Source organism: Suricata suricatta, chromosome 11, assembly GCF_006229205.1.
Source record: "Suricata suricatta isolate VVHF042 chromosome 11, meerkat_22Aug2017_6uvM2_HiC, whole genome shotgun sequence".
In the NCBI taxonomy this organism is placed as follows: Eukaryota; Metazoa; Chordata; class Mammalia; order Carnivora; family Herpestidae; genus Suricata; species Suricata suricatta.
In genome coordinates, this window is record NC_043710.1 from 59,761,801 (window position 1) to 59,788,860 (window position 27,060).

Genomic DNA, 27,060 nt, shown 5'->3' on the forward strand with positions numbered 1-27,060 from the left:
CCCATGAAGCAAAGCTGATTTAGAAAGCACAGGTGTGCCTTCGTGGTTGAGGGTTTTATCTTAATGCATTCTTTACAAAGAAAAACAAACAAAACAACAATGGAAATATTTATATGCATCGAGGTGTGTAAGAAACACACGTGTGCCCACAGCCTCTGCTGCACTTGCCGGCTGACTTTGGTTCAACTCAGATCCTCTCTTGGCCTCTTGATTTGCTCACTTGATCACTTGTGCCAACGGGGGAGAGGAGTAAAATGTAGAAAACCCCAGGTCTTAGAGGTTATAAGGCTCACAAGTCCGTTTCATAGCACCCATCATTAGTGCTCTGAAGCTCGCACTAGGCTCAGTTTGGAGGAGCACCGATTCCAATGGCTGACACCCTAGATATAGCACTTTGGTTTGCAGGAAGGGCATGTGGGAACAGCATGGTTTCGGCATTGAAAGACTTGAGTTCCACTTCAAATTCTGCCTCAGACAAATTAGTTATTAATAGATGTGTTCATGCTATAAACATAACTTCTGTGTCCTTATGGGGCTGAAGATGATAAGCATTTCCCCTCATTTCATACACCTCATGGTGATAATTTGTAATGGCTAATATTCACTATGCAAATATTCCATAATTTGCTTATGTTTTCTTACTATTAGACATTGGGTTATTTCCAAATTTTCACAATTGTCAGCAGTGCTGAGGTAAGCAAGTAGCTTTTGCTAAGTATCAGCTTATTTAAGACTCTCAAAGTTGAAAATAGGAACATTTTTATGATTTAACAGAAAATGCCAACCTGCTTTCCAGGGGAGTGCACTGATTTACAGTGCAACTAGTAATATGTGTGGGTACAGTTTCACTGCAGCCCATTCAGGACTGGGTATTAACTTGGAGAGGAGGGAATTCCCATTTTAGGGTCACCTGGGTGGTTCAGTCGGTTAACTATTCGACTTCAGCTCAGGTCATGATCTCACGGCTTGTGAGTTTGAGCCCCCTGTCGGGCTCTGTGCTGACAGCTCAGAGCCTGGTGCCTATTTCAGATTCTGCGGCTCCCTCTCTCTCTGCCCCTCCCCTGCTCACCCTTTCTCTCAAAAATAAATAAACATTTACCTTGGAAAGGGGAACATTCTAGTTTATTAGGTTTAAAAAAACCACTTATTTTAATTTGTACTTCTTAGATTACTAATAAGGCTAAACCTATTTCATGTTATGTTTACAGCTATATATTTTGGAAACTTATGCATGTGAACTTTGGCCATTTATCTCTGAGATCCCAATTTTTTTCACAGCATCTGTACCACAATATAATATAGACATTAACCCTTTCTTGATCTCTCATATTTACTTCAAATATTTTCTCAGTCCACTATTTTCCTTCTTATTTTTACAAGTCTTGTAGGGCATATGGAAGTTTTACAATTTTATGTAAACATCTGTTAGTCTTTTTAAATTTTTTTTGCAATTTCTTCAGTGACTTTTAAGCGTTAAAGTCCTTCTCTATGCCAAGGCTATGTGAACACTGGGTTTTACCCTCTTCTAGTTTGGCTTTCAAATATTGATCTGTTTAATCCATCTGGAATGCATTTTGCCATATGGTGCGAAGTGAAGTCTGCATTGGAGGGTGAGAACCCACATCCCTCCAGGGGCCACACAGGTAAGTCAGAGAGGCAGAGCAGGCCAGGTGTGGGCCAACAGGAGGAGGCGCAGACTGTGGTGATCACACAGTGCTCAGGAAGGAGGGACTTGATCTTGCGGGGACTTCGGTCTCCTAAAATTTAAAGGTAAGCCATAAACCTACAGCTTTATGGGAAATTGCCCAATTTTTAAATATTAGGCCAACAGTGAGGGCTCAAAAAGCCTCCTCTGTGTCTCTCAACCACATCTGTCCCTCTGAAGGCCGGTTTGCAGCCTCTGGTGTGAGCTATGCTTTCCCAACAACATTTGTTCACTGCCCCTTTTCTTCTCCATTAATCTGCAATGCTTCCTTTTTTCAAATGTTAAAGTTTTGCATATAGCTTGTAGGCAATGTTCCGAGGTAATTTTACTTAATTAATCTGTTTGACGCCTCTTCTTTTTTATTACAGATTTACGGTATGTCAGCATCTTTAGAGATGAGTGTCCTTTCATTATTCTTTTCGGAATTTCTTCCACACTTTCATCCATTTATTATTCCAGATGACGTCTTAAACCATTCAATCACGTCTCCTAAATTCCCTTTAGGATTCAGTTTAGCATTCCATTAAGCCTATAAATTGACATATTTAGAGTATTTCACCTTCTCATCTCGGAACATGCTATGTTTCCTAATTATTCATGTCCTGTTTTATGGCTCCCAATAAAATTTCACAGTTTTTGTCACACAGGTCACATATAGTTCTCATTAAGTGGTATTTTAATTTTTATTGATTTTTTTGACTGGGACTTTTTTTATTATATTTCATACCTGGTTATTGCAAGTATATGGGAAATCTATTGACTTTTGAAAAGCCATCCTGTACCCCATTGATGAGTTCTGAATTCTTATGAAGTAAAATAGTTTTTCAAATAATCTTGCTGTGTTCTCTAGGAATATAAACACATCCTTCACAAATAATGACAGCTTTGTCTCAACCTCTTGTTTCTGTTTTATGCTTTATGTTGGCCAGAGCTTCTAAAATAATGCTTACTAATGGCTATACCCTTCTTCATTAGTGAATTTATTTATTTATTTATTTATTTATTTATTTATTTATGGCAAGGGAGGGAGTATGGGAGGGTCAGAGGGAGAAAGGCAGAGAGAAGAAATCCTAAGGAGACTCCAGGCTCATGGCAGAGCTTGACAAGGGGCTTGATCCCATAACCCTGGGATCATGACCTGAGCTGAAATCAGGAGTCAGATGCTCAACTGACTGAGCCACCAGGCGCCCCTTTATGAATGATTTTAAAGGAAACGGGTCTTACATTTAACTGGGAAGCCTTAGGATTTGAGTAGAGGTCAGTGTTCTTTATTTTGCTATGTATCTTTTTGTCTTTCATTTTCAGTATTGTTAGGACCAACCATCATCACCAAACATGTTTGTATCACTTACTGAACACAAAAAGCTCAGCACAGTGCACAGTACATCCAGAAAGAGCTGGGAACTTGCAAACTTGTTAATCAGATATACCTGGGTCTGAATCTTAGTTAGCTCTGACCCTGTGTGACCTTGAATTTAATCTCCTGCCTCACCTGATAAACAGAGGTAAGTAAGAGCTCTGGCAGCATGAGTGGGTTAAGAGAGTTAAAATGGGTTGATGTAAATAAATTTGTTCAGTGTGGTATATGAGGCACCCAGGAGGAGCTCAACAGGTTTCACCTTCCTCTTCTATCATTTAAAGAGATAATGGTAGAAGGAACAATCTCCCAAATGAGAGGTTTCCAAGGAAGCACTTGCATTTACAAGCTTGAGAAAATGCAAATCATATTTGTGAGAAATACCAGCCTAGTCTCTTCCTGCTTTTGTGCAGAGGGCTTTTCCTTGTTCATCCAAAACATACTGTCCATCCCTTGCACTCTTGCAATGGATTCTTCGGCTTATGACACAAATGAAAGGGAAAAAATCAAGCTGGTGTGTAATATGAACCAGGAAAGAAACAAACTGTGTGTCGATTAGCCCCCAACATGAGAGCTGCTCAGATAAAGGCATGAACTAGCAGCTACTCAAACCAAAACCAGATGCTCAGAGGTTTCTGGCTTACGATGTTTTATAACCCTTCATATAACACTCATAGTCCTGTCATCTCAGCAGAAGGTCCTCTGCTCTGTTTAAGCAGCAAGAACCCCGCCTAAACCTCTGCTAGACTTGGAATCTTTAAACCTGTGCTCAATTGTAAAGATAAAGGAGCTCTCTCCCTAAGCGGGGATCCCTTGGTACAAACGCTTTGGCTCAGAGCAGCCAAGAACTGACAAAGCAAAGCCCTGTGAACCCACTGGCACAGGACAGGGGCAGCCAGGGGTACCGGGGGGGACTGCAGAGACAGCATGGATTCTGGAGTTAGACTGTCCTAGACTCAAATCCTGGCTCTACCCTTACTCCTTGCACGTGACTGTGAGCAAGTGTGTTAATCTCTCAGAACCTCTTTCCTTCATCTGTATAAAGGAAATAATAATTGTTCCTGCTTCCCTGGGATAATTATGGAATTTAAGTTAGACAGTGCACTTATCACACTTAGCATGTTCCTGGGACCCTGCAAACACTGAAAACCATCAATGACTACTATTGCCAATAACAGTAATAAACCGTGTATAGCACCTATCATGTGCCCAGCATTGTTCATAGATAGCCTTTAACACAGAGTAACTCATTCGGTCATCAAAATCACACCCACGAAATGCGTACTATCATCACTTTTCCAATAAGGAAACTGAGGCTCTGACGGGTTATCTATCCTGCCCGAGGTCACTCTGCTAGGAAGCGGCAGGGACTGGATTCAAAGCAGGTCACCTGGCTTCAGGTCCACTCCCTGACCACTAAGCCACGTCACTCCTCTCTCTACTAGTACAGTACACAATAGAACTGGTTCGATTCAGTGCTGCCTTTAATGTGCCTTACATGGAAGGCAACACATACAATTCAGGGCATCAAGGCCTCACCGGGGAAGGCAGTTTGTTTCTAGAAAGCACTGCTGACTCTGAGGTCAGCAGAGACCCTCGCCTGTAGTCCACTCTCCTCCACCTTCAAACTAACTTCATCTTTTCTCATCTTCGATGCACTCTCCATCCCATGGCAAGGCGGTGTGTGTGGGGGGTGTCTCTCTTCCTTTCCCAGGGCTATTCCTTCTGCACCACCCTCCACTCCCACCTCCTTTCATAAGTCATCTCCTCTGTCTCCTGGGCTCCCAGTCTTCCCCCTGGCTCCTTTCCCACAGCTGACAACACGTTCAGGGCTCCCCCCACCTTATATAAACCTTTCCGTGAACCTGCCTCCTCCTCAGGTTACTCCCATCTGTCTCTTTTCCTGCTCTGTCTAGAAGGAATTGCTTCCACTCTACGCCTCTCACTCACTCCTGAACTCGTGGTGACCCTGCTTCCACCTGCGCCCACTGAGGTTCCCAATGATCTCCTGGTGGCCAACTCCAATAGCTTCTTTGTCATCAGCTCTCTACCTTTTCTCTAAGGCTAATCTCCATGTACCATCTCCTGCCCACCCTCTGAATGCTGGGGTTCCATCCTTGACTCCCTGCTTCTCAGTACTCTACCCTTCCACCTGCCCCCTCTTACATCCACACTTAATGATGTCCATTGGGTTTCTGTCGCAGGTCAGAGCTATGCCCAAGCCAATGCCTGTTTATGCATCTGACCATTGGTAACGGCCAACAACTGACATCCACTTGGAAATTCTATCAGCAGCTCAAGTCTAATGTGAGCCTGCCCTCTGTACTTCCCCTGAAAAACCAACTTCCCCTCCCCACTTCCCAATTTAATTAATGTCATCACTGTGTGTCTATTCTCCAAGGTTGCAACTTCCTGCTGCTGCCTTATAACTAAAATACAATTGGTCACGAAAACCCGTCTATGATGTCCTAGAATGTATCCCCTCCTTCATACAAAAGCAGGGGCATTCGCCCCAGTTCAGGCCCTCTTCCCTCATGGAACCCTTTTCCAGTTAGTCTCCCTATTTCAGTATGAGGAACCAATGCATTTGTATATACCACTGCTAAAGAAATCTATCCAAGGCCAGAATCATGCTATACCTTTGCTCAAAAATTGTCCTGTGCTCCCCATTGCCTTCAAAATCAGATTTCTAGGCTGTTTTACAAAGTCCTCCATTTTCTAGGATCTTCTCTGGAAACCATCCTCTTCATGCCCTCTGCTCACTCCCAGCAGACACACCAGATGCTCTCACAGAGAGGAGCGGGAGAGAACATGAGAAGAGGGTGGGCCCTGGAGCCAGACACACCAGGACTTGAACGTCAGCTCCCTCACTCACTGGCTAGGGGACCACAGCCTAGTCATTTAGACAGTCGGAGCTCTTTGCCGCTCTCGGGAGAAATACGTACTTTATATGCTTGTTGTAAGAGTCTGCAATAGTTTATGTAAAACATCTAAGATACACTGAGATACAGTGTACATTGAATAAACAGCAGCTATTAATACTATTATTAGCCAAATAGTTTCAGAGAGGCAGGGATGAGTTTACGAAGACTGGCAAGACCTGAAACCAGAAGAATGGGACATTTGAGAAGTCCCCTGTGGAACTGGACGATCAAAATTTTAAGATCAAGTGATAGTTAGTGCCTTGGAATGTTCTAGAACTCACATTTCCATTTCTGAGCTGTAGCAGTACTGGCACAGAAACACTGTAAGACTAGAACCAATCTGAGAGTTGTTTTGTACCCTGAGTCCAGCAGCATTGGAATGCACAGATTCCCAGGACAGAAAGAACATTCCTCAACCAGTGCCTGGCAGAGCCCTGAATTGGCTATTGTGCCTTGTTCCCTTCGGAGCTGCTCACAAGAAGTTCATGTCCACAGAAGAAGGTTCTAGGCTGCAAAGAGCACATGTGGTCTCTGACCTTTAAACTTGGTGCTCACTGACCCTCTGGTGAAGGTCTGCCAGGTCAGGGTCCTGTTTCAGGCAACCGGGCTCCAGGAAAGGTCACTGGGAGTGCATCCAGAGGACCTGGCTTCATGTCCTCGTGTGAGCCACTGTGCTCATCTCGAAGCCTGGTTCCTCATCTCGAAGTGCGAACAATGATTCCTTCCTGCCTGGTCTTCAGAGGTTGAGCAGAGATGGTTACCGTCCTATCTCAATCTCCTCTTTTATTTTTTTTTTCAAGTAGCTCCTTCTCTATGTCCTGTGACTTGCACACAGCTTAGCAGCTGACAAAGCACTTCCTACCACAGTAAGTCCTTTAAACCCCACAACCTCCCCTGCATCCTTGGCAGAGGGAGCTGCCCTCCTCTCTGCTCCCGTGGAAGCTCGTGCAGACTCCCCATGGGCGTGGACCACATCACATTGCAGTTATTCACGAAAGGGGCAGTTCTCTAAGTTGACTGTGGGGTCTCAGAGAGCAAGGCATGTGTTCAATTCACTGATGAACCTCCAGCACTTAACAGAGCATGTGTTCAGCAGGTGTCAAATAATTAAGAGACATTTAAAAACATGCCAAGAATGTACCACCAATGACATGCTCTCACACAGTGGTCAGGCCCTCCAAAGTAGGTTTTATTCCTAATTACAGGTGAGTTGGGTGTGGCTCAGACTCAGCCAAAAGTCCCCTAGCTCCTAAACAGTGCCGTCAGAATTCAAACCCAGGACCATTTGACTTTTTGCCCTTTCTCTGGGCCACACCACCTCTCTCTGGCCACAGTGACTTCAGCTATCTGCCACCAATGCCAAGTACAGCAGACCTGGGCTAGAGTTATTCTTAAAAGGGTGTTAGAGAACTAGAGGCCATATATCAATCAGGTCCTGCACATGCGTGGTAGTGCGAAGGCAAAGAGGAAAGGTACCCCCATACGAGAGCCCTCTTAAAGGCCCCGCTCTGCAACAGAGAAGCTAGCTGGCAAGACGGGGATGAGTAACTGCCTTCATCAACTGAGAGAGGGAAAAAGCGATCAAAAATAAAATTTAATCATCAGATATAAAAATGAAACCATCACTACCTAAAAATCAAACCATCAAGACAGACTTCTTCTATGGGAAACTCCACCCAACTGGGGGTGGGTGTAGGGGTTCCTCTGGCAGGGGCAAGTACAGGTCAGGATGTTCTTTAGAACATGACAGATGGGTCTCCTGCGGCTGCTGGAGGAAGGCACGATGCCAGGCAGACTGCGAGCCTAGGAGGTGTGAATGCCATCACCTCTAAGACTGTGCCTATCTTGCCGTCTGATCCTGAGAGTCTTATAACATGCACATAGAGGTCATCACGTGCTAGAAACAAGACGTAAGAGAAAGCACGGGCTCTGGGTGGGTGGCCACTCTCAGTCTGCTATTTCCTACATACGAGACCTCAACAAACAGCAATGGATCTCTGAGCCTCATTTCTCTATAACATGGGATCACACGAGACCTAACTTCCAGGGTGTTTGGGAACCAAGTGATGATGCATGTAGTACAGTGCCTGGGGCAGAACTGGCACTCGGTCAGCAGAGTGTTGTGGCCATGACTCTGGCTCTGTCTCTCAGTGGCTGTGGGACCCTGGACAGGTCATGTGACTTCTCTAAGCCTCAGTTTTTCTACCTGTACAAGTACTATTTAAACAACTAACAGGTTTGCAAAGCTCTTGGCATTCTGTACCCCATGGCTGCAAAAACATACACCAACCATGAATGGAAGCTCTGGCTATGGACTGAGGAAGGTGGCCGAAATGCTGGAATGGGGCAGTCCTAAAGTATCTAGACTCCATCTACAAAACTTCCCGCCAGTACATTCTTCCGGTCCCTCCCTTCAGCTCTCTGACCTTCACCCTCTTCTCTGCCAGCTGCACGGCTTTACCCCTCCCTGAAACGGACCACTCCTCAACCCTCTTCTCTCCTGCTTTCAACTCCTCCTTCAGAAAACAGCATCTTAATAGCCAGCCTTTGCTAATAATCTACAAGGGTCAGTGTATAGCTCAAACTTGTTCATTTCTTTCTCTATTCCAAGGCCTCCATTCTGGTCCATTCTAGGCCAGTCTGAGCCCCTGCCTTGACTACTGTCACAGCCTCCTCACTGGTGTCTCAGCTCCTATATGCAAATCACATTTGGTCATTCTAGCTCAAAGTCCCACCATGGCTTCCTGCTACCCTTAGGATAAATTAAAAAACAGAACTCTTCGCAAGCCATCTTAAATCCCCATACGGGCCGACTTCTGGTACCTCTTTAGCCTTACTCGAAACCGTCCGGCCCTTTGATCCCCACGCCGCACAACGTGACCGTCCTCACGTTCCCCAAACACTTCCAGCCGTTGCCTCTCCAGGGCCTCTGTGTACATATGCTCTGGCCCCTTCCTGGTATGTTCTTCCTCCAAACCTTCATCCAAACAACCTCTGTCCCTACCCTGCCCTAGCACTTTAAGTCTCCTGTTTGCCACGATGGGTATTTTCTATTTACCATTATATATTTATATAAATATTTGATGATTGTATTGAAATTTAAGATCCTATGTCAAACTATCCCGAGTATGTCTGTAAATGACACAAGGGCAAGAAGAAACAGGACTATGTTTTATACACCACGGACATTAATGTGTGCTCAGGACGTGGCATGTAAAAGAGTGAGTAAATGCTGGTTGAATGAGAAAACGAACATAGTGTCTCGGTCCGCCTCTAACCCCTCTGGAGCTGCTCATTGGGCCCAGCCCTTTAAAGCATCGCGCAAGGGGCTTCAAGGAGTACTCCGAGGCCGTGGTTCCTCAGTGCTGTAAAGAGACCGAACGAAGCCCTTTCCCTCCTTGCCAGTTTTATGGGCAGTGTCTCCTTTTCCTCAGCCTCACTTACTGGCCCCGTGAGAACCTCAAGGGCAAGTACTGTGCTGCCTCATGGCTGCACCGAAATGCCAGGCCAGGGGTTGGCAGTGAGAGGCTTGCCGAACCAAACAGACTCAGTGACGCCTATGACAGATACTGAAGACCCCATACTGACCTCCCCACTTCCTGAGAGAACGCAGATTTTGTTTGGAGTGTCAATGTGGTAAGCTACAAACGGGCACTCTCTCACACTTCTCCACAGCTCTGAGCACCCAAGTGATGTGGCTATGCCAAGGAGCTGTAAGCTGGGTGTTTCAGGAAAAAACTAGCATCCCTGCTTCCCTCCCCTTTCTTCTCCCAGCCTGATATGCAGCTGAGTCCTGGAACTGCAGCAGCCATGTTGGGATCATGAGGGGGCACGCGTGAGAACAACAGAGAGAGCGGAGGACGGTAGGACACAAGGTGGGAAAGAGCCCGGTCCCTGATTCCACTACTGGATGCCGAGCTGGCCCTGGATGGACACACCCTAGCCTGGGAGCGAGCAGGAGAACATCAAGGCCCCAGTGAAATGCCACGCCAGCAGGGGTGCTGTTATTTGCACAGCAAACGCATTTCTAACCATTTTCAGAGACAAGCTTTACTACTTGGTACCTCTCCTGTCCTTGAGCTCTTTTCTTCTCTCCCGCTCTTGAGGTCCCAGGTCCCAGAGAATGCAGAAGGTTCAGCCATCCCGGGCAGATCCCAGGGGCAGGAGAGGGGGCAAGCAGGGCGGTGGGGAACCCTGCCCTACCGTCTTCGTCTTCGGGGAGCAGGGGCAGCTGTCTGCGGGCTAGTCCCCAGTCTGCAGATGTAGTGTGCTGATATTCCCAGAGCTCTGTGCCACAAAACAGATTTTTGGTCCCAGTCTGTCCCCAATGTGCTGACGTGAGCTCTCCCTTGGCCTACGGTTTCATTCCACTTACCAGACTGCTTTGAATAAATCACTGCTATCAGGGAGAGATGAATTTACAGGGTACTCTTCCAAAGAGGTGTTTCCAGCGGAAATTTCACAAAGTGCTGCCAATGTCATTTACAAGAAGGTGAGCTGATTACCGAGAGACCTTGATCCTTCATTGCTGCATTCTATCTTATAATTCAGAGGAAGGGGATATGGGGAATGATGGGGGCAGAGCTTATTAAAAACTGAAAATCATTCTGCAATCACTTTTCTTGGTTTCTTCTTTGAAGTAGTGCAGGATTTTACACAAGTTAGAATATATGATATCAGGGCTTTCTCTCTCTAGACGCTTGCAAATGCACTCAAAGGCTAATGAACAGTAGTCTCACCTGATCAAAGCAAAGGGAATACAGAAATGGCACTATCCGGGGATGTCTGGGAGATTATCAAGGACCCCATTTTGACTATCCCTGGAAGACAGAAGCTTATGTGAAAGTATCTATTCACATCCAGGGAAAAAGGAAAGGGGTGCATGCACAGCCAATCAAAACACCAGCACCAAGCTTGAACGAGTCTTTCTGTCCTTCCTGGCGCCCCCTTCCCCTCCCTTCTTTTTCTCCTGAAGTCACAAAGTCCACTCCCGGCAACCTCTTCTGGTTACATAAATTAATGAGCTCTTGTCCTGGGCCCCATAAGAGAAACCCTCCAGCTCTACTCACTTTGTTCCCTTGCTCAAAAGCCTGCAACGGCACCTAATACTTGTAGAATGAACTTGTCCTCGGGGTAGCAACAAGCTTCTGCCCAATAACTCCCTTCTCCCTCCCAGGGCATCCTGCGTTCTGGTCAAACAGAATTTCTAACTCCTTAGAGTGAGCTTTTAATTTTTGCATACCTCCCTTTTACTCACGCTGTTCTTACTACCTGGAACGGATTCCCCAACAACCCCTACCCCCTTCCCATTTTCCTTCTTTAGATGTGAAAATTCTATCCATCTTTTAAAAATGCATTTTTTAAATGTTTGTTTATTTTTGAGAGAGAGAGAGAGAGAGAGAGAGCGAGCACAAGCCAGGGAGGGGCAGAGAGAGAGGGAAACACAGAATCCGAAGACAGGCTCCAGGCTCTGAGCTGTCAACACAGAGCCTGATGCAGGGCTCAAACCAATGAACTGTGAGGTTATGACCTGGGTTGAAGTCAGATGCTCAACTGACTGAGGCACCCAGGCAGCCCTCTATCCATCCTTTAGGGTCCCATCAAATCTCCCTTCATCCAGAGAGCCCTCCGGACCCATCCAGCTGGACACACCAACCCTCATGGCGTCCTGACCAGTGACTCCAGGAGTGACCTTTCTTTGTCCTTTCCTTGGATTAGAGACACTGTCTGTGTCTATGCTTTATTTCCCTAATCCAGACCAGGAGCTACTTTTGCCAGAAATCAGATCATACCTTCTCTGTATCTATTTAGGAAAAAGCAGGAAAGCACTATTTGTTGGAGGAAGGAAGGAAGGAAGGAAGGAAGGAAGGAAGGAAGGAAGGAAGGAAGGAAGGAAGGAAGGAGGGAGGGAATGAGGGAGGGAGGGAGGAGGGAAGGAAGGAAGGAGGGAGGGAAGGAGGGAGGGAAAGAGGGACTAAATGGGCTTCCAGTCCCTGGACACAGGTCAATTTACAGCAGCTGCCTAGGCCTGAACAAAAGGATTCTTCTCTTTAATTAGCACAAATGTCCTCAGACCAAGAAGACCAGGGCATGTTTCTCATAAAAATGGCCAGGTTCTATATTTTCTAATAATGATTCTTATTTCTTTTCTCTGTGTTTCTAAATCCACTGTGGGGCATCTCTGTTATTTTCCAGATTGGCTCCCATGGCCACAATGCCAGGTTGATCTGCCCTTTAATGCTTCAGCATAAACCCAAACTAAAAGAGAAGATTCTAAAGACCCAAAACACCACAACACTGACTTGTCAGATCTTGGGGTTGCAAACAATTCATCTGAAAGTACATTTTTTTAAAGTTTTGGATGCTATGAGGTTCTCCCATGATCTTTTTAATGACTTCCCAAGGAAACTTCTTGGGTTAATGTAAGATGCTTACTTATATTGGAAGCGAGTCAGTTAAAGGGAAATTAAATTCCATATAATACAAATGGAAATAAAATATTTAATTGTATGCTATGATAAAAATAATTTATCATAGCACATAGTAAGAACTGTGGAGCATAAAGGGGAGAGCACAGAATTGGGAGACCAAGCTGCCATCCTAGCCCTGCCCTAATTAACTGTGTGACTTTGGCCAAGTACACCCTTCAGGCCTCAGTTTCTTCATCTGTAACGTTGAGATCAAAATACATATTGTCTAAGGTTCCTGTGAGGATTAAATCACATGCGGAAAAGATCTAAGCATGGCCCTGAACACACAGTAGGCACTCTCCTGAGTTTTAATGAATGAATAAATAGGTAGAAAAGAGCAGTGTAATACCCCAAAAGGAACCTTAATTCTGGGAAGGAGGCAGATTGCAAAGAAGGAAGATCCCAAGCTTTGGAGTCAGACAGATATGAATTCAAGTCCCGGCTTTTCTCTTACCATCCCTGAACCTCAATTTCCTGCTCTGCAATACGGGCTGATCATAAAAATAAGAATAATCAGCTCACTGTGTTATCTAGAGGCTTAAAGAATATATATAAAGCCCTCTGTAAACTGCAATAGTGAGTTGTATTTTAGCCACTGGTCTTACAACCTCCTACTTCGTTTAGTGTCAGCAAGGCTACCCACCTCCAGTGAAGACAGGACCGGAGACAACTTTACCTTCAGATTCTGGATCTCCACATGTGGGGGGAAACCTGTTCTTTCTGAAAACAGCTGCTCTGTTTTATTCTAAAACTTGCTTGGTTTCAGTTGGGAGTGTGTGTGTGCGCACATATTTGTGTGTGTGTGTGTGTGTATGTGTGTGTGTAAATGCATCTGGTTCAGAGGGAGCTCAGTCAACATCAGGTTTCTGTGTGTATATATTTATGTATACAGTTATTAAAGTGCTTTTAGATTTTTTCAAGGCAGAAGATAAACTCATTTAATTTAAAATCATCAGCTGGATTGCATTAAATGAAGGGAAAAGCAAAAGCGTACACAATACAGCCATTTGTTAAATTAAATGCAATTATTTCTCCTGTTACTTAATTACAAACAGACATAAATACTCTGGATTCTGACATCTCAGATCTTAAATTCTATGTCTGCATTTCAAACTGTAACAGAGGGAGGGTCATATTCCAATTCGTGTGTTAAGCAAACCTGAGAGTTACAGTTGTATATTGGGACCATAATGAGTTCACTAAAACAAGACCCAAACTTTTAATTAACCTGCCAAGACATATTACAACTCATGGCTCACAGGTAACAATCACAGACAGCTGAGACTCAATGCCACGGACTCTCGGGGAGAGAGGGATTAACAGCAACATCAGAATCCGTCTGTCTTTGTATTAAAGAAAAAAAAAGTATTCATTAAACAACCACTGTAGCTCAAAGGACGAGACAAGTCTGAAAGGAGGCAAGAGAAAGGTAGAAGGAGAAGGAGGCAAGAAGAGAATATTAGCAACTTCCATTTATTGGGTACTTATAGGGCTAAAGCCTGTGCGTTATATCTGCTCTGATCTTCAGGACAGGGACTGCAAAGTCACTATTACTATTTCATTTTCTATTTAGGAAAAATGGGCCTCAGAGAGATGACCTGAAAATGGTCACAGAGCTAGTGTGGGACAGTAGGGGAGGAAGGAAGAAAAAGCAGTGCTCATGAGGGAGGCATCTGTTCTCAAAGCTTAGTTGACGAAGCCCTGGAATCAGGATTATCTGGGCTCTCGCTCATGCACACTGGGTCATAATTCCTGGGGACCAGGCACAGGAATCTGAATTTTGAACCTGCTTTCTGAGTAAGTGCTTTGTACAATAATACTTGGGACCATTTTTAAGATACCATAACCCCCGGCTACTCAAAATGTGGCCCACAGATGGGAAGTATTGGTATCACTGGGTGCTGGTGGAAATGTAGATGCTAAGGGCCCACCCCACCTACTGAAGGAGAAGCTGTTTTAACAAGACACCAAATGGTTCATCAAACTCTGAGAAGCCCAGGATAGCCGGTCTGCTCTAAAGGGTATCATAGGGTTAAGGAGGTGAAGGCAGACTTCATCATTAAGGTAAGAACAGGAGAACACGAGGGAAAAGCAAGACTGTGGCCGTACTTACGACAAAACAGGTTAGCAAGCTCTGACAAGCCAAGAGTTGGCAAAAGTACCTAACTGCACCTACACTATACTTCTTTGAGAGTCACATCCTAATTAAGAGTAGTTTTCTTTGGGGGTTGATTTTAATATCCTTTCATATTTATGCTCAGTTATTAAAAATAAAGATTCTGATTGTAAGAGAGCTCAGTTCTTAGTGAACATGACAGTCCAGGCCTCTCTGTGAACCATGCCTCAGAGAAATCAGGCTGTGAGACCACGAAGCTCTCACTCAGGCACCACTAATGACTCGATAATCCACGGCCCTAATAATGAAGCCATGGTGGCCAGAAAGGGATAAGAAACAGGGTCTGGAGCCTGGCAAACCCTGCAGAGTGACAGCCTAATTGATGGTGAGGACCACAGCTGGCTCTCCGGTGAAAGGAGAATGGGGCTGCCCTTACAGCCTCCAGGTCACCAGCAATCGCCGAGCTGTGGCCTCAAATCCAGACTCTAGAGAAAGCGGGAGCCGGAAAACTTAAGTGATTAGTGCAGGGTCAAAATGCAAGTTAGTGGTGGAGATTCAGCGTGGAGCATTCTTTCCACTCCACCTCAGAAGGCAGCAATAGGGGAGGAAGCCAGGCTTGTGGCTGCAGACCGTCCTGCCAATGGGAGGCTGAGCAGAGGGCAGGCCAAGCTTGTGTTCATGCCCTTATTAACCCAGTGACCCTGCAAGTCGGGGTCTGGGCTGGGGGCCAGGGGGCAGAGAAGACTGCGTCCAAGTCCTCGCCCTCTGGGCACTTGGAGCCCAGCACCTAGGGCAGATGCTTCCAGACCGAGGACAGCACAAGGCAGGGCTGCCTACACTGGGGCCGATGTAGCCGAGGGCCTCTGCTGCCCTCATTTTGCCAAGAGGGTAGAACACTGAGCCTGCAGGGCAGCAGAAGTAGAAACCATACCTGTATTTAATGGGAAGGTATTTTCTGCCTGGACAAATGAGAGGAAAATGGCTTAAAACTGACTACTGCTGTGTAGAAGGAAGAGCCAGGGCTCTGTGGGAGTTTTAGGAACCGGTGACCAGGTTCAGAGGTTTTTATTTAACTCCCTCTTCCATGTCAGAGAGATTCCCAGCAAGGGCTGAGACAGAGTTTTGAGGTGGACTTGGTACCACATAAAGCTTTTCATTAGGCAGAAACCCTATTTTCCATGCATTCTGGTTAGCAGAGTTTCATTTTCTCTAAGTTTTATTTTCCTGTGGGAGATTCTGTCTCCAGGCTATGTCATAATGCTTCCAACATAAACTCAGAACAAATGTTTTCTGACCTGAACCACTGAGACCACTGCGTCCTGTGGCCATCCATGGAGGAGACGGATTCTATGGAATGTGTGGGTAAAGAACAGAGATCCCTTAGAACAAGATGCCAAGCTCCCCAGATGCCTGTGAGCTTGTGGGGCGGCCCCAGGGGCTCACCCTGAACGGGCAGCTGTGGCCCTCTTCCATGATGAGGGACAGAGGTGCTAAGCACTGTTCCTAACATGGCAGCTTGCTCTCTGTCAGAGATCAAGATGTCTCTGTTCTCAGCAGGACCCCAATCTGACTGATTACATTCTTCATTGAACCCTTTGCTCTGCTATTCTCCCCTCTCTCTGAGCTTTCATCTTCTTTTCTCAACTGCCAGGGACTGTTAGCTCCCAGAACAAAACACAAAAATAACCAAAAAGCTACACACACTCAAAAACAAAAACCCAAGTCACAAATCAGTGAGTTGAGCCAAGGAAGCTACAAAGACAAACACAGGTGTCGGAGAGAAGTGAGAAGAAGAGAGATGGTGCCTCCATGTGGCTAGTCAGGCAGGGGTTCCGTCTTGCTGTCAATTCCACCCTTCAGTTGCTTAAAAAAAATTTTTTTTCTTTTTTACATTTATTTATTTTTGAGAGAGACAGAGAGACAGAGCAGAAGTCGGGGAGGAGCAGAGGGAGAGGGAAACACAGAATCTGAAACAGGCTCCAGGCTCCAAGCTGTCAGCACAGAGCCCGATGCAGGACTCAAACTCACAAACTGTGAGATCATGACCTGGGCTTGAAGTCGGGTGCTTAACTGACTGAGCCGCCCAGGCGCCCCCAACTATCCTTCGGTGGTTAAATGTGGCAGCTGGTCCACACGCGACACAAGAAAGGCAGTGGGTAATGGCCCAGGATGGCCGGCCAGCACCTCCTGTCACCCTTCCCTTCCCTCCTTTCCCTGAATCCTGCTCCCATACCTGTGCAGCAAGCCCAGTCAGGATGGGCTCATGCCAGACTCCAGGTGGCATCAACAGCGGCGGGTAAGACACATTCTGTTGCTGGCTCCAGCCCTCAGAATCCCCAGGGTCCTCTCACCCAAAGAGACAAAATCCCACAGACCCCAGAGGGCCGGAGGCTCCTTACCAATGGCAGTGGTGAGAAAAGAAACCACTTCAGACTCCTTCCCATCATTGTAAAAAGCCAGGTGCCAGATTCCTGAGTCCAAATACTGGATGAACCCAGTCTCGTGACTAGATGGGGGGATGGCCCCCCGAGACTGGCGCTGGGGTCCCTCCAGGCTCCGTGCCTCCTGGGTCAGGAGCCTTCTTCCATCCAACAGCTCTACAAAGTCAAACTACAAGTACAAAGAGAGCATAATTAGCAGTGTGTCTGCTTCACCACAAGGCTAGATTCCTTCCTAACGCTTCTCCTGGGGGGCATGCAAGGAAATAGAGAGAACAGGCCAAGAGGCTAGAGCCACATGAAGGTTGATCAACCAACTTCACCTCCTCCCCAGACCTGTTTCTCATGGTTAATAGTCTCCTCATTCCCTTGTGAGTGAAGCATAAATCACACATTTTTCTTTAATTTGGTGTATGTGTGGGCAGTCTTCATCTGGTAGAGTCTGTGCCAGGACAACCATGCTTTTCCAGTGGTGGGCACATGATCAGAAACCGAGCCACTGAAGGGCTGACCTCCAGCTCCTCGAGAGGGATGCTGGGAGTCTCAGGGCTCAAGGCTTGGGACTAGGGCAGTCTGTGTGCCTTAAACGTCAGTCAAGTGCAAGTGTGAATCTGATCTCTATCTATCATCCTGTTGTCAATGAGCCTTTCTAAATGCTCCAGTTTCAGGGAGCAGTTTTAGGGGAACTAAACTGGATTAGCTCAAAATTCTATCAATGATTACATGCTGGGTCAGATACAATTGCTGGCTGATCTGAGCCTGCTAGTGTGAGACTCAAGAGAAGTCAGCCACACAGTGTTAACAACAGGTAGGTGGTTAAGTCCTCCTGGCCTACTAGCAAGCAAATCGAGCAATTATCTGTCTACTATCGGTCTACCTACCAACCTACCAACTGAGATACTGATTCTATTTCATGTATAAATGAAGTCCAGGAATGAAGTCCAGGACTAGCACCACTGTCCTGGTCCGTGGCCCAGCTTCTATTTTCCTGTGACTCCACCATTAGCCAATATGGCTGTTTAGATTTCACCTGGGAATCTAAAGTAACAACTGGGCTAGGAAAGCTGCACATGGCCTGGGAACGTCTGACAATGCCTCTGATTTTTGTCACCCCAATCCCAGAGCTGGCAGGACCTTAACAAGTGTTCCTTACTCATCATGACTGGTGTTCTGTCAGTCATCCCAGATGAGCTGTCAGGTGTTTCTGGTGTGCATGCATCAGAGCAAATGTGAAACCCCGAAGGAGGGAAGACATGTAAGAGACTAGGGAAGTAACATGTATTCTGAGCCAGATGTGCACAAGCTGCTTTATAAATTCCCTTGATTATCCTCAGCAGCCCTACAAAGTGGGTAGTGTTATCATCACTGGAGACATTAGAAACTTGCTCTGAGCGGGTAAGTACCAGGCCATAGTTACCATAGTTGATAATGAGAGGATTCAAACTCAAGTCTGACTCTCAAGGGCATGCTTTTTCTCTTTAGATTATATTTCTTGAGTAATTTCACTTAGGTGACTGGGTAACAGTAGAGAGGCTATCTGAGATATTTCCTAAAATTTCCTCTTCTTAAAAAACCCCAGGGAAATAACCCTACTCATTGGAAAGGTAGAGTCTTAGGTCAAATGGAGGAATGAGCTATAGATACATGAAATGCCCTCCAACACAAGGTTCCCGGTGTGAGCATTAGGCTTCCTGACTTTGGGTAGGAGCTCCTACAGATCAGCGGGGTATGCGGCGTTCTGGTTACCTGTGTATGTGAAGGAGGAAGGCCTTTTCTGCCATAGATGCCAACCAGAGCTGCCTTTCCCAGAGACACATTGAATTTCAGATGCACAGGATGGTCTATGAACACCTGAGATCTCCAGAAAGTGCCAGGAGGAATCTTCTGGGAAGCCCGTCTCCCCACGTCGATTTCTCCAGAGTCTATGAAACTGTCCTCTGGAAAGAAACTACTGGGCTTTCCTACCAAGACACAGGGAAGGGAAGACAAAAATATCAGTTTGCCACAAGTGAAACAAGGGATCAGAGCCCCAAACAGCAGGACTCCCCTGTGCCTCACACTTTTATTCGGTTCCACCACCAGCCCCCACCCCCCATGCCCCACTCCCCATTGAGGAGGAAGAATGTCCAGAACTTTTTTTTTCCCCCGGTGATGCTCAAACTGTTCTGCTAAAAATATGCATCCTTCCAAAGCAATATGGGTCCTCCTCAAGGGCCATCTGTATGCTGCATAATTCCACAGCCTGTTAAGATATATTCTGATCCCCAAAATAATCATTGGCGGTCACATGAGAAAAACTGTGTGTGTGTGTGTGTGTGTGTGTGTGTGTGTGTGTGTGTGTATAAAAGCATGCAGGCTAAAATAGAAAAGACAGTGTGAACAAGGTGTTGTTATTAAATTTCCAACTCAAAATGGTCCCACCAGCAGTGGGAAGCATGACCTGAGCAGAATAAGGTATTTTACAAGTTTACTAGTTTATGTGTAATTGGAAGCCAAATTCTAAGACTAAGACATGTGGCTGGGGGTTTATGTGGGGAGCAGGAGGTGGGGTGGGGAAGATGAAAATGGGAGTACTTCTGAATGGAAGGGACACTTCTGAAAAATGCCTTGGATGGAGGTGTTCAAATATCAGTTTTGTGCTAATGTAGGTAAAGCTGAGGGAATTTCTCAGGTTCAGGCACAAAGCCTACGACATGCAGGTTGCAGGGGACTAGGGTCAGAAATATGGTCCCTCACCCATATCTGTCACCAGTCAGGGGAGTGACAGCTTTCTGGGGGCACCAGAAGTGCCAGGAAGGAAGGCGGCTTATCAAACTTCCTCTGTTTACTAATTAAGCACACACACACACACACACAGACATGTGAAAAATATAAACCTGACTTCCTGCCAGACATCAGCCTGCTGGGGAGTTGGGAGGGGACAGGAGGAGGTGATAGGGATGTTAGAAGACCACCCTTAGCACACTGACTAGCCACACGCCTGTCAGCAGACTATGTCTTAATTGTCGCAAGGAAGAACCTCCTGGGTATCTAAGTTCCAAGATTTGTTAGCCGTGTTTGAAGAGAGGCTTTAAGAACACGAATCCATTTGTAAAGAAAACACGTTTGTGAGAACTTTTTATAAAAAGCACTTGGGAATAAGAAATTAAAATGTCTTTTTTCCCCTAGCTTTGTAAGATTCCTTACAAAGCACATTTGATGCTGAAATGGAGTTTGGCAGGGCATTGTTGTAGTCATAAAATATTTTACTGTTTTAAATAATAAAATTCAATTTAAATGTTAAACTTCTCCATATGTTATCATTCCTTTATAAACTCCTCGGCAGAAACATCAGGTTTTTAGCTTCAAACCATTAAATGTTATTTTAATTAAAAATATGCCAACAAAAAAAAAGTTAAAATGCATGTTCTCAATAAAAGTACCACTAGTACTCTGTCATTAGCATGGGAAAGAGCTTGCATTTAATTCCTTTATGGAAGGAATGTGCCCCAGACTTTTACCTTGAAAATGCAGACACACAAAAACCACTACACTGTGATTCAAAGTTCAAAGACAGAAGCCAAATTCACAAGGCATTAAGATGGAAGAGAATTACTTTCCCATTCTTATCTGATTTGGGGGCTCCCAATACCACAATTCTTTGTCTTCTAGGTAGAAAATAGTGTACCCTTTAGCTTCTGCTAGGGATGCAGAACTGAATTTCCTTCTAGAAACTGCATAGAAATCAGCCTGAGACTGCTAATTCCAAGGACTCGCTTCATCTGTGAGTGGGTGGGAGTCGGGGCTGATGGAATTTCAGAATTGTCTGCAGTCAAATAATTCCTATGTCTGAGAATAAATAATGAAAACTTCCCCCACATTTTGGCAGGCTAGGGTTCATTTTCTCCTCCAGTGTGCATGGCTTTTGGGAGACAGCTCTTGTAGCAGCGGAGTTCTGAGCCTCGAGAGGTCAGAGGCCAGCCCAGAGCCTCTCTCCAGAGGTCTGCAGGCCCTAGAGGCATGTGTTAAGTTGGCTCTTACACCTGAGGAGTGATAAAAAGGGAATATTCTTTTCTAGCATTCTTGTCTGTCACCAATGTGGGCCAAAATGGGAGAAAAGCACTGTCTTTGGTGTGTATACGGTCAAATAAAAATCATCAATCCTGTTCCACGGCACACTGGCCACCGGAACCTGGACTCTCTGAGTCTGTGAGGGCCACTTGGGCTTAGGTTCAGAAGTGACCTTTACACTAAAAGTCACCTGGTCTGGATCCTTAGGGAAGGGACAGTCCAGTCTAAAGGTGGTGTGTTTGATGGAAAAGAGGACCCCATCTGGGGATTTAACCTTTATTATCCCTCTGCTCTGGTCGCCTATGGTGACCTTGTTGGACTATACATAGGGACAAGGTGGGGGCTTCTGAGGGAAAAGAGGAACAGTGCAGAGAGTACCTGTGCCTGATGGGAAAGAGGCAGGAGACTGCTGGGCTAGCAGTTGCTCAGAGTGAAGCCACACTTCCTGCCTTCCCCTTTCCAGATCCTCTGGTCTTAAAGCTGAGCACCAAGCTGTGAGTGCTAGGACAGAAACTGTCTCACTACACAGCAAGACCCACCAATGGTAGAGTAAGGAGAGAGGGTTGAGGATGGAGGGAGTTGGGGGAGACAGGTCTTGTGCATAAAATTCTTTCTATCCCCACCTACATTCTGGAAAATAGTAATGATGACAACAACAACAGCAGTAATAATAGCAGCAGTAGTAATAACACTAAAGGTAGAAGTGGTAGGAGTAGGAGTAGCTATCATTTCTCGCTCTGACTACATGCTGGCCCCCCCACCCCTTTACGTTCATCGGCTCAGTTAATTCTCACACTGATAAGATGTATGTACTGAGGCTCGGAATGCTTAAGAAACCATTAGAAGATAAAGCCATTTGGGGTTTCTCTTTATTTGTTAGAATATGGCTTCTTAAAGTATTAAATTGCTAAGTGGTTAATTAAAATTCTTCAAAGACATGCTCAATAGTCTCACTCAAGGGTCAAGGGCAGAGGGCACTGACACCCTCTAAGAGCAAGAGTCCAGCTTGACTCCCAGTCTCCAAAAGCTAACCATCAAGGCTGGGCCAGGTAGATCCAAGGCCCACTGAGAGTCATGAGGCACAACAAAATTGACAATTTTCATAAAGCAGGAACACACAAACAGGACCCAGAGCTAAAGGGCAGCAGTTGGGGTCTCAGGACATGTATTAAGAGGATACCACGCAACCAGAGGGGGGCCCCCAGGGACTTAACAAACAATACCAAGAGCTTAAGACCTGGGAATCTCCAATGGCATGATCAGGTTTCACAAGGCAAACAGCCTATTCTTTGTAAAGATATACAGATTCAGCCTTTCTCTAGCAACGCTGTTCAAACACACAATCTTGTCTATAAAAGAAATTTCTCAACAATTTGCTGAAATGATTGGATAGTTTGGTCAAACAAAAGAAGTGAAATTCCAGGCCCTTCCCAGTCACAGCCCTCACTTTCTTGAACTAACATCCATCTATCTACATAGGCTCTAAATTCCTAATCAACTAACACTCTCCCCTTCCCTCCACCTTTTTGGTTCTTTTCAATGTAATAACTTGCACAAAGAATCCTTTAGTCTCCTTAGCAACTGTTGGAAATTTATTTGGTTATCAAAATAAGCTGTTCCATTTTGGAGTCCAGCTGAGCCTGCATGCAGCAATTTGCATGGTTTAAACTGATGGGCAATTTTGATTTCATTGCAGAAGAAGAAAATGCTATCCCTAAGCCCACCAATTCAACTATCAGAAATTTTTGTTTATTCAATGCTTTCCCCCTCTCTTTTCCATTAACACAGAACATAAGTTCTTGTGACTTTTCTTTGAAAAGCTGCCATATTTGGTTTCTGTCCCATGACACCCTGAAATGGTAACAGCACTTTGAAAACACAGTGTAGACTGCAGTTTGAGGTTATTCTCAAAGACATGATGAGCATTTAAAATATTGGGCTCATTATATATTCAATTTGCATAATTAAAAAATATATGGCCTTTTACAATATGAAAAGATACCCCAATTATTTGCAGGGGCTTGGAGGGGAAAATATTACTTAGTCTGGATTTCTGAGATTCTAACAACTGACAGGGACTGGCTTGGAATTTGTGTAGATGAGAACCAAGGAAGTGACATTTGTGGAGTGCCTCTTCACCGCCAATCTGAAAAAGTGCAGATGTCATCATCCTTGTTCTTACAGATGAAGAAACTGAGGCCAAAGAAGATGGAGTAATTGGCATGAGTCAATAAAGCCAATAAATTTGAGGGCCCGGAGTCAAGTCCCGGACCACTTGGCTCCAAGGCTCATTTATCTTCTCCCCATCAGACCACGTTGTTTCTCCCATCTCTGGACACCAGGGCTCCCATCTGAATTCTGTAATCAGTGCTCCCCTCTGATTTCCTCAGAAGGGATAGGAGATGTGCACTCGCATCAGTGTTAAAGACTTTCCCCTTGAGCTATGTCTAAGGAGGTAGATTTTTTAATATGACAATTAAAAACATAAACTGGGTAGACATTGGTTTGACCAGGGCAAAAGAAATTAAGAACCATGTGGTCTCACATAAACTGTAGGAAGCTTTGTCCTCTGTTTCTCCAGTCTGATGTATTTTTTGTCACAGTAATTGCTTTTGATGCTGACCACTTTCCAGCACAGCATTGCATTTTAGGGGTTTGTAAACAGGATTTCCATTTGCATTAGTAATGACAGATAAGCCCTTTAAGCAAAAATACTCCAATTAAAGTAAACCAATAAGCTGGTGCAATTTTATTTTGTCTCTTATCTGCACCTCCTGCTTCTTGGGTAAAACAAAACAAAACTTAAAAAACCCACAAACTAATTTGATTAGAATGGGAGATTTCAGATAGATCCAACTCCTGTTTCAAGAATGTCTGATAGGGATCATGGAGGAAAGAAAATACATTTTGCTAAATGAGACCTCTTCCAATGCCTTGAGGGTTAAACATATCTTAAATTTGCATTTGTACATGCTGATCTAAAGACAGTCCACATGTATGGTATTCACAAAGGGCATCTGACACCATAAACTGATGAGGGAATCACAAGCTGACAGGCAGGACCATGGACAGGGCTGACCTGGAAAGAAAATTCTCAAGAACCATCTGGTTGGTCTGATGATGATTCTATTACCAATTTCATATGTAGGACTTGTGAATTAAATTGGACCTTGGAGCTAATTTAGCTCAATAACCTCTTTTTAGAGAGGAGGAAAATGAAATTCAGAAAGTCTTTCTTTTTTTTTTCTTTGAAAGCATGTTCACTTTTTTAAAAGTTTACTTATTTTTAAGAGAGAGAGGGAGGGAGGGAGGGAGAGTGCAAGCATGAATGGGGATGGACAGAGAGAGAGGAAGACACTGAATCTGAAGCAGGATCCAGGCTCTGAGCTGTCAGCACAGAGCCCAACGTGGGGCTTGAACTCATGAGCTGTGAGATGGTGACCTGAGCTGAAGTTGGACACTTAACCGACGAAGCGCCCCACTCAGAAAGTCTTTCAAGGGATTTGCTTAAGTCAATTCAAGGGGCAGCAACTGGGCTTGAAGTCAGGGCTCTTGATTCCTAACTTGGAGCTCTTCCTGTAGCCCTATCCACACTTCTTCCATATCCTTAGTAAAGGTTGAAGGAAGTGTAAATTATTAAATGTTTTAAGTCTTAACATCTTTGTAAAGGAGAAGACTGGCATTGCCCCTAGAAAAAGGAGGCAGTCATTCTGATTTGGCTCTGTGGAAATGTTCCCATTCTTACTTCCCCTTAAAGATGACCATGGGTCAATAGTTGGTTTTGTTAGAACAATACAGAGAATATTAGCATAGTCCCTGTGCAAGGATTACAGGCAAATTCGTGAACCGCTCCATATTTAAAAAACAAAAAGAAAGACTTGGGGGTGCCTGGGTGGCTTAGCTGGTTAAGCCTCGGACTCTTGATTTCAGCTTAGGTCATGATCTCTTAGTTTCTGACTTTGAGCTCCATATCAGGCTCTGTGCTGAGAGTGAGGAGTCTCCTTAGGATTCTCTCTCTTCCTCTCTCTCTACCCCTCCTCTGCTCGTGTTCTGTCTCTCAAATAAACACTTTTTAAAAAATAGAACTGATTTTGACCTTCAGGATCATTCAAAGGTCCTGAGTAGCTACTTTAACCAAGCATTTGGTATCCTGTTAACCAAACAGATTCTGAGAAGGCAAATCCTTGAGGGCAGGAAAGTTCAGAAACTATGACTCCAAAGTTATTTGAGATGATAGGAAAGAAGATGCAGGATGTAAAGGTTGGTTGGACACAGATATGACCACTTTGCTAACAGAAGAGATGAAGCAGGGCACAGCAGGTACAGGAGAAAAGATGCCCACACTGCCCAGAATGGCAATGAGACTGGCCCATTAGCTCAGCCATTTTTGGGGCACCATTTTTGTGAGTCTGTACAACTTCTGGCTGATAGTGAAAGAATGTATGTCAATGGTGTGTTAGAAAGACCCTTAAGAAATTCAGAACATGGGTTTATGGAAGTCCCATTTAAGAACGCCAAACTCCATATGTCACTACCACTTCCATCATTGATAGAAAAATATCTGTGTCCCATTATACAATGGGATTTCTCATCTACATCTCCTTCAGAGTCTTGTAACCATGTGGTAAGTTAGGGAGGACAATTTAGAGAGACAGTAATAGCTCTGGAGTCATCTGGACCTGGGCTCATACAACAAGTACCATTGTTTATGGGCTGAGTGACCTCTGGACAAGTCACTACATTAATGTAACCCTGAGGTTTTGCATCTAAAATTGGTCAAAAGAATTATCCTTACCTCACAGGATGTCTGTGAGGATTAAGTGTGAGATGTACTCGACAAAATCTTTGAAACAAACTGTACAAACAGTAATGGTACTATTATTGAGGATGAGGAGACTGGTGTTGAGGAAAATAAGTGATGCTTACGATCACATGGTTAGTCAGTGTTAGAATACCTCAACTGGTGCTTCCATCGACCACAATACCCCAAGAGTACTTCAGTTACAGCACACCATCTACCCGCTTCACCACACCCCACTCATGGAGAGGTCTGCTCACCCCATGGGATGCCCCATAAGGGCTCATCCCGATCCCACACAAAGACAGCCACCCCAACAAAGTGAAAGCCCCGGATGCTTCCCTCGAGGCATGAGATGGGATGCCACTGAGCACCAGGAGAGCTGCCGAAGCCCCGCCATGAGCTCACAGTGACAAGGAACTGAGATGAAGACACAGGCGGACTGGCAGCCAGCATGGAGTGCAGAGAGATGGAGGTGTCAGAGCATGGAACTGTGAGTCAGGCAAATGGCACGCATAATGAAGGTCTCTCCGGTTCAGAGGCAGACACAGAGGACTCACGACACGAACAACACAGCAACCCTACCTTCTGTGGCTCCTTTGCCTTTCCTGTCAGGGATCTCTAACCCAGTGCCCCCTGATGGATACAAGGAGACGTCCGTTGGCACAGGCCAACTGCTGGCTGTGTCCTCCGTGATTTCATACATCTGCCCCTCCATCGGCTGCAGGTGCCAGTTTAGGCCAAACAGGTGCATGGCTGTGGTGAGCAATGAGAAAAGTCATCTTTTTCTGCTGGAGGTGGAAATGGGACTCCCAAGCCATGGGTGGGGGGCAGGCGGGGTGGGGAACTCAGGAATTCAGTTCAGCTCAGTTCAACAAACTGCCCCTGAAGAGAGCTTTACAATGCCAAGCCCTATGTGGGGCCTGGGGCATGGAGATGCTCAAGGCATGGACCCTGCCCCTGAGGGCTCTCAGTCTGGTGGGACAGGGAGAGGGGGAGAGGTGGGGGAGTTTCAGGAAGTCTTGACCTTTTGCTTCAAAAGATAAATAACCTAGGGGGAATTTTTGCAATTTGTACCACAAAGGGTGAATTTCCTTAATATAAAAATAACTGCTACAAATAATAAGCAAAGTCCAACAGCTCAGCAGGAAAATAGGCATATGATATGAACTATGAGCAGAGAGCTTACAGAATAAGAAATA

General features: G+C 45.2%; 1 protein-coding gene and 1 non-coding gene across 2 annotated transcripts in view; one reads left to right on the forward strand and one right to left on the reverse strand.

Moving 5' to 3' along the window:
* The window catches only part of TENM4 (teneurin transmembrane protein 4), a 731,443-nt gene that overhangs the window by 168,487 nt on the left and 535,896 nt on the right, over window positions 1-27,060 (reverse strand). Inside the window, exons 9-11 of the mRNA XM_029957014.1 lie at window positions 26,444-26,614; window positions 18,757-18,971; window positions 16,972-17,182 (exon numbers count right to left, since the gene is read on the reverse strand). Coding sequence (XP_029812874.1) covers window positions 16,972-17,182; window positions 18,757-18,971; window positions 26,444-26,614 — 597 coding nt within the window. The remainder of the gene's footprint in view (window positions 1-16,971; window positions 17,183-18,756; window positions 18,972-26,443; window positions 26,615-27,060) is intronic.
* Window positions 24,818-24,921, forward strand: LOC115272846. The gene has a single exon (XR_003900498.1). It is a non-coding gene; the product is annotated as a U6 spliceosomal RNA (small nuclear RNA).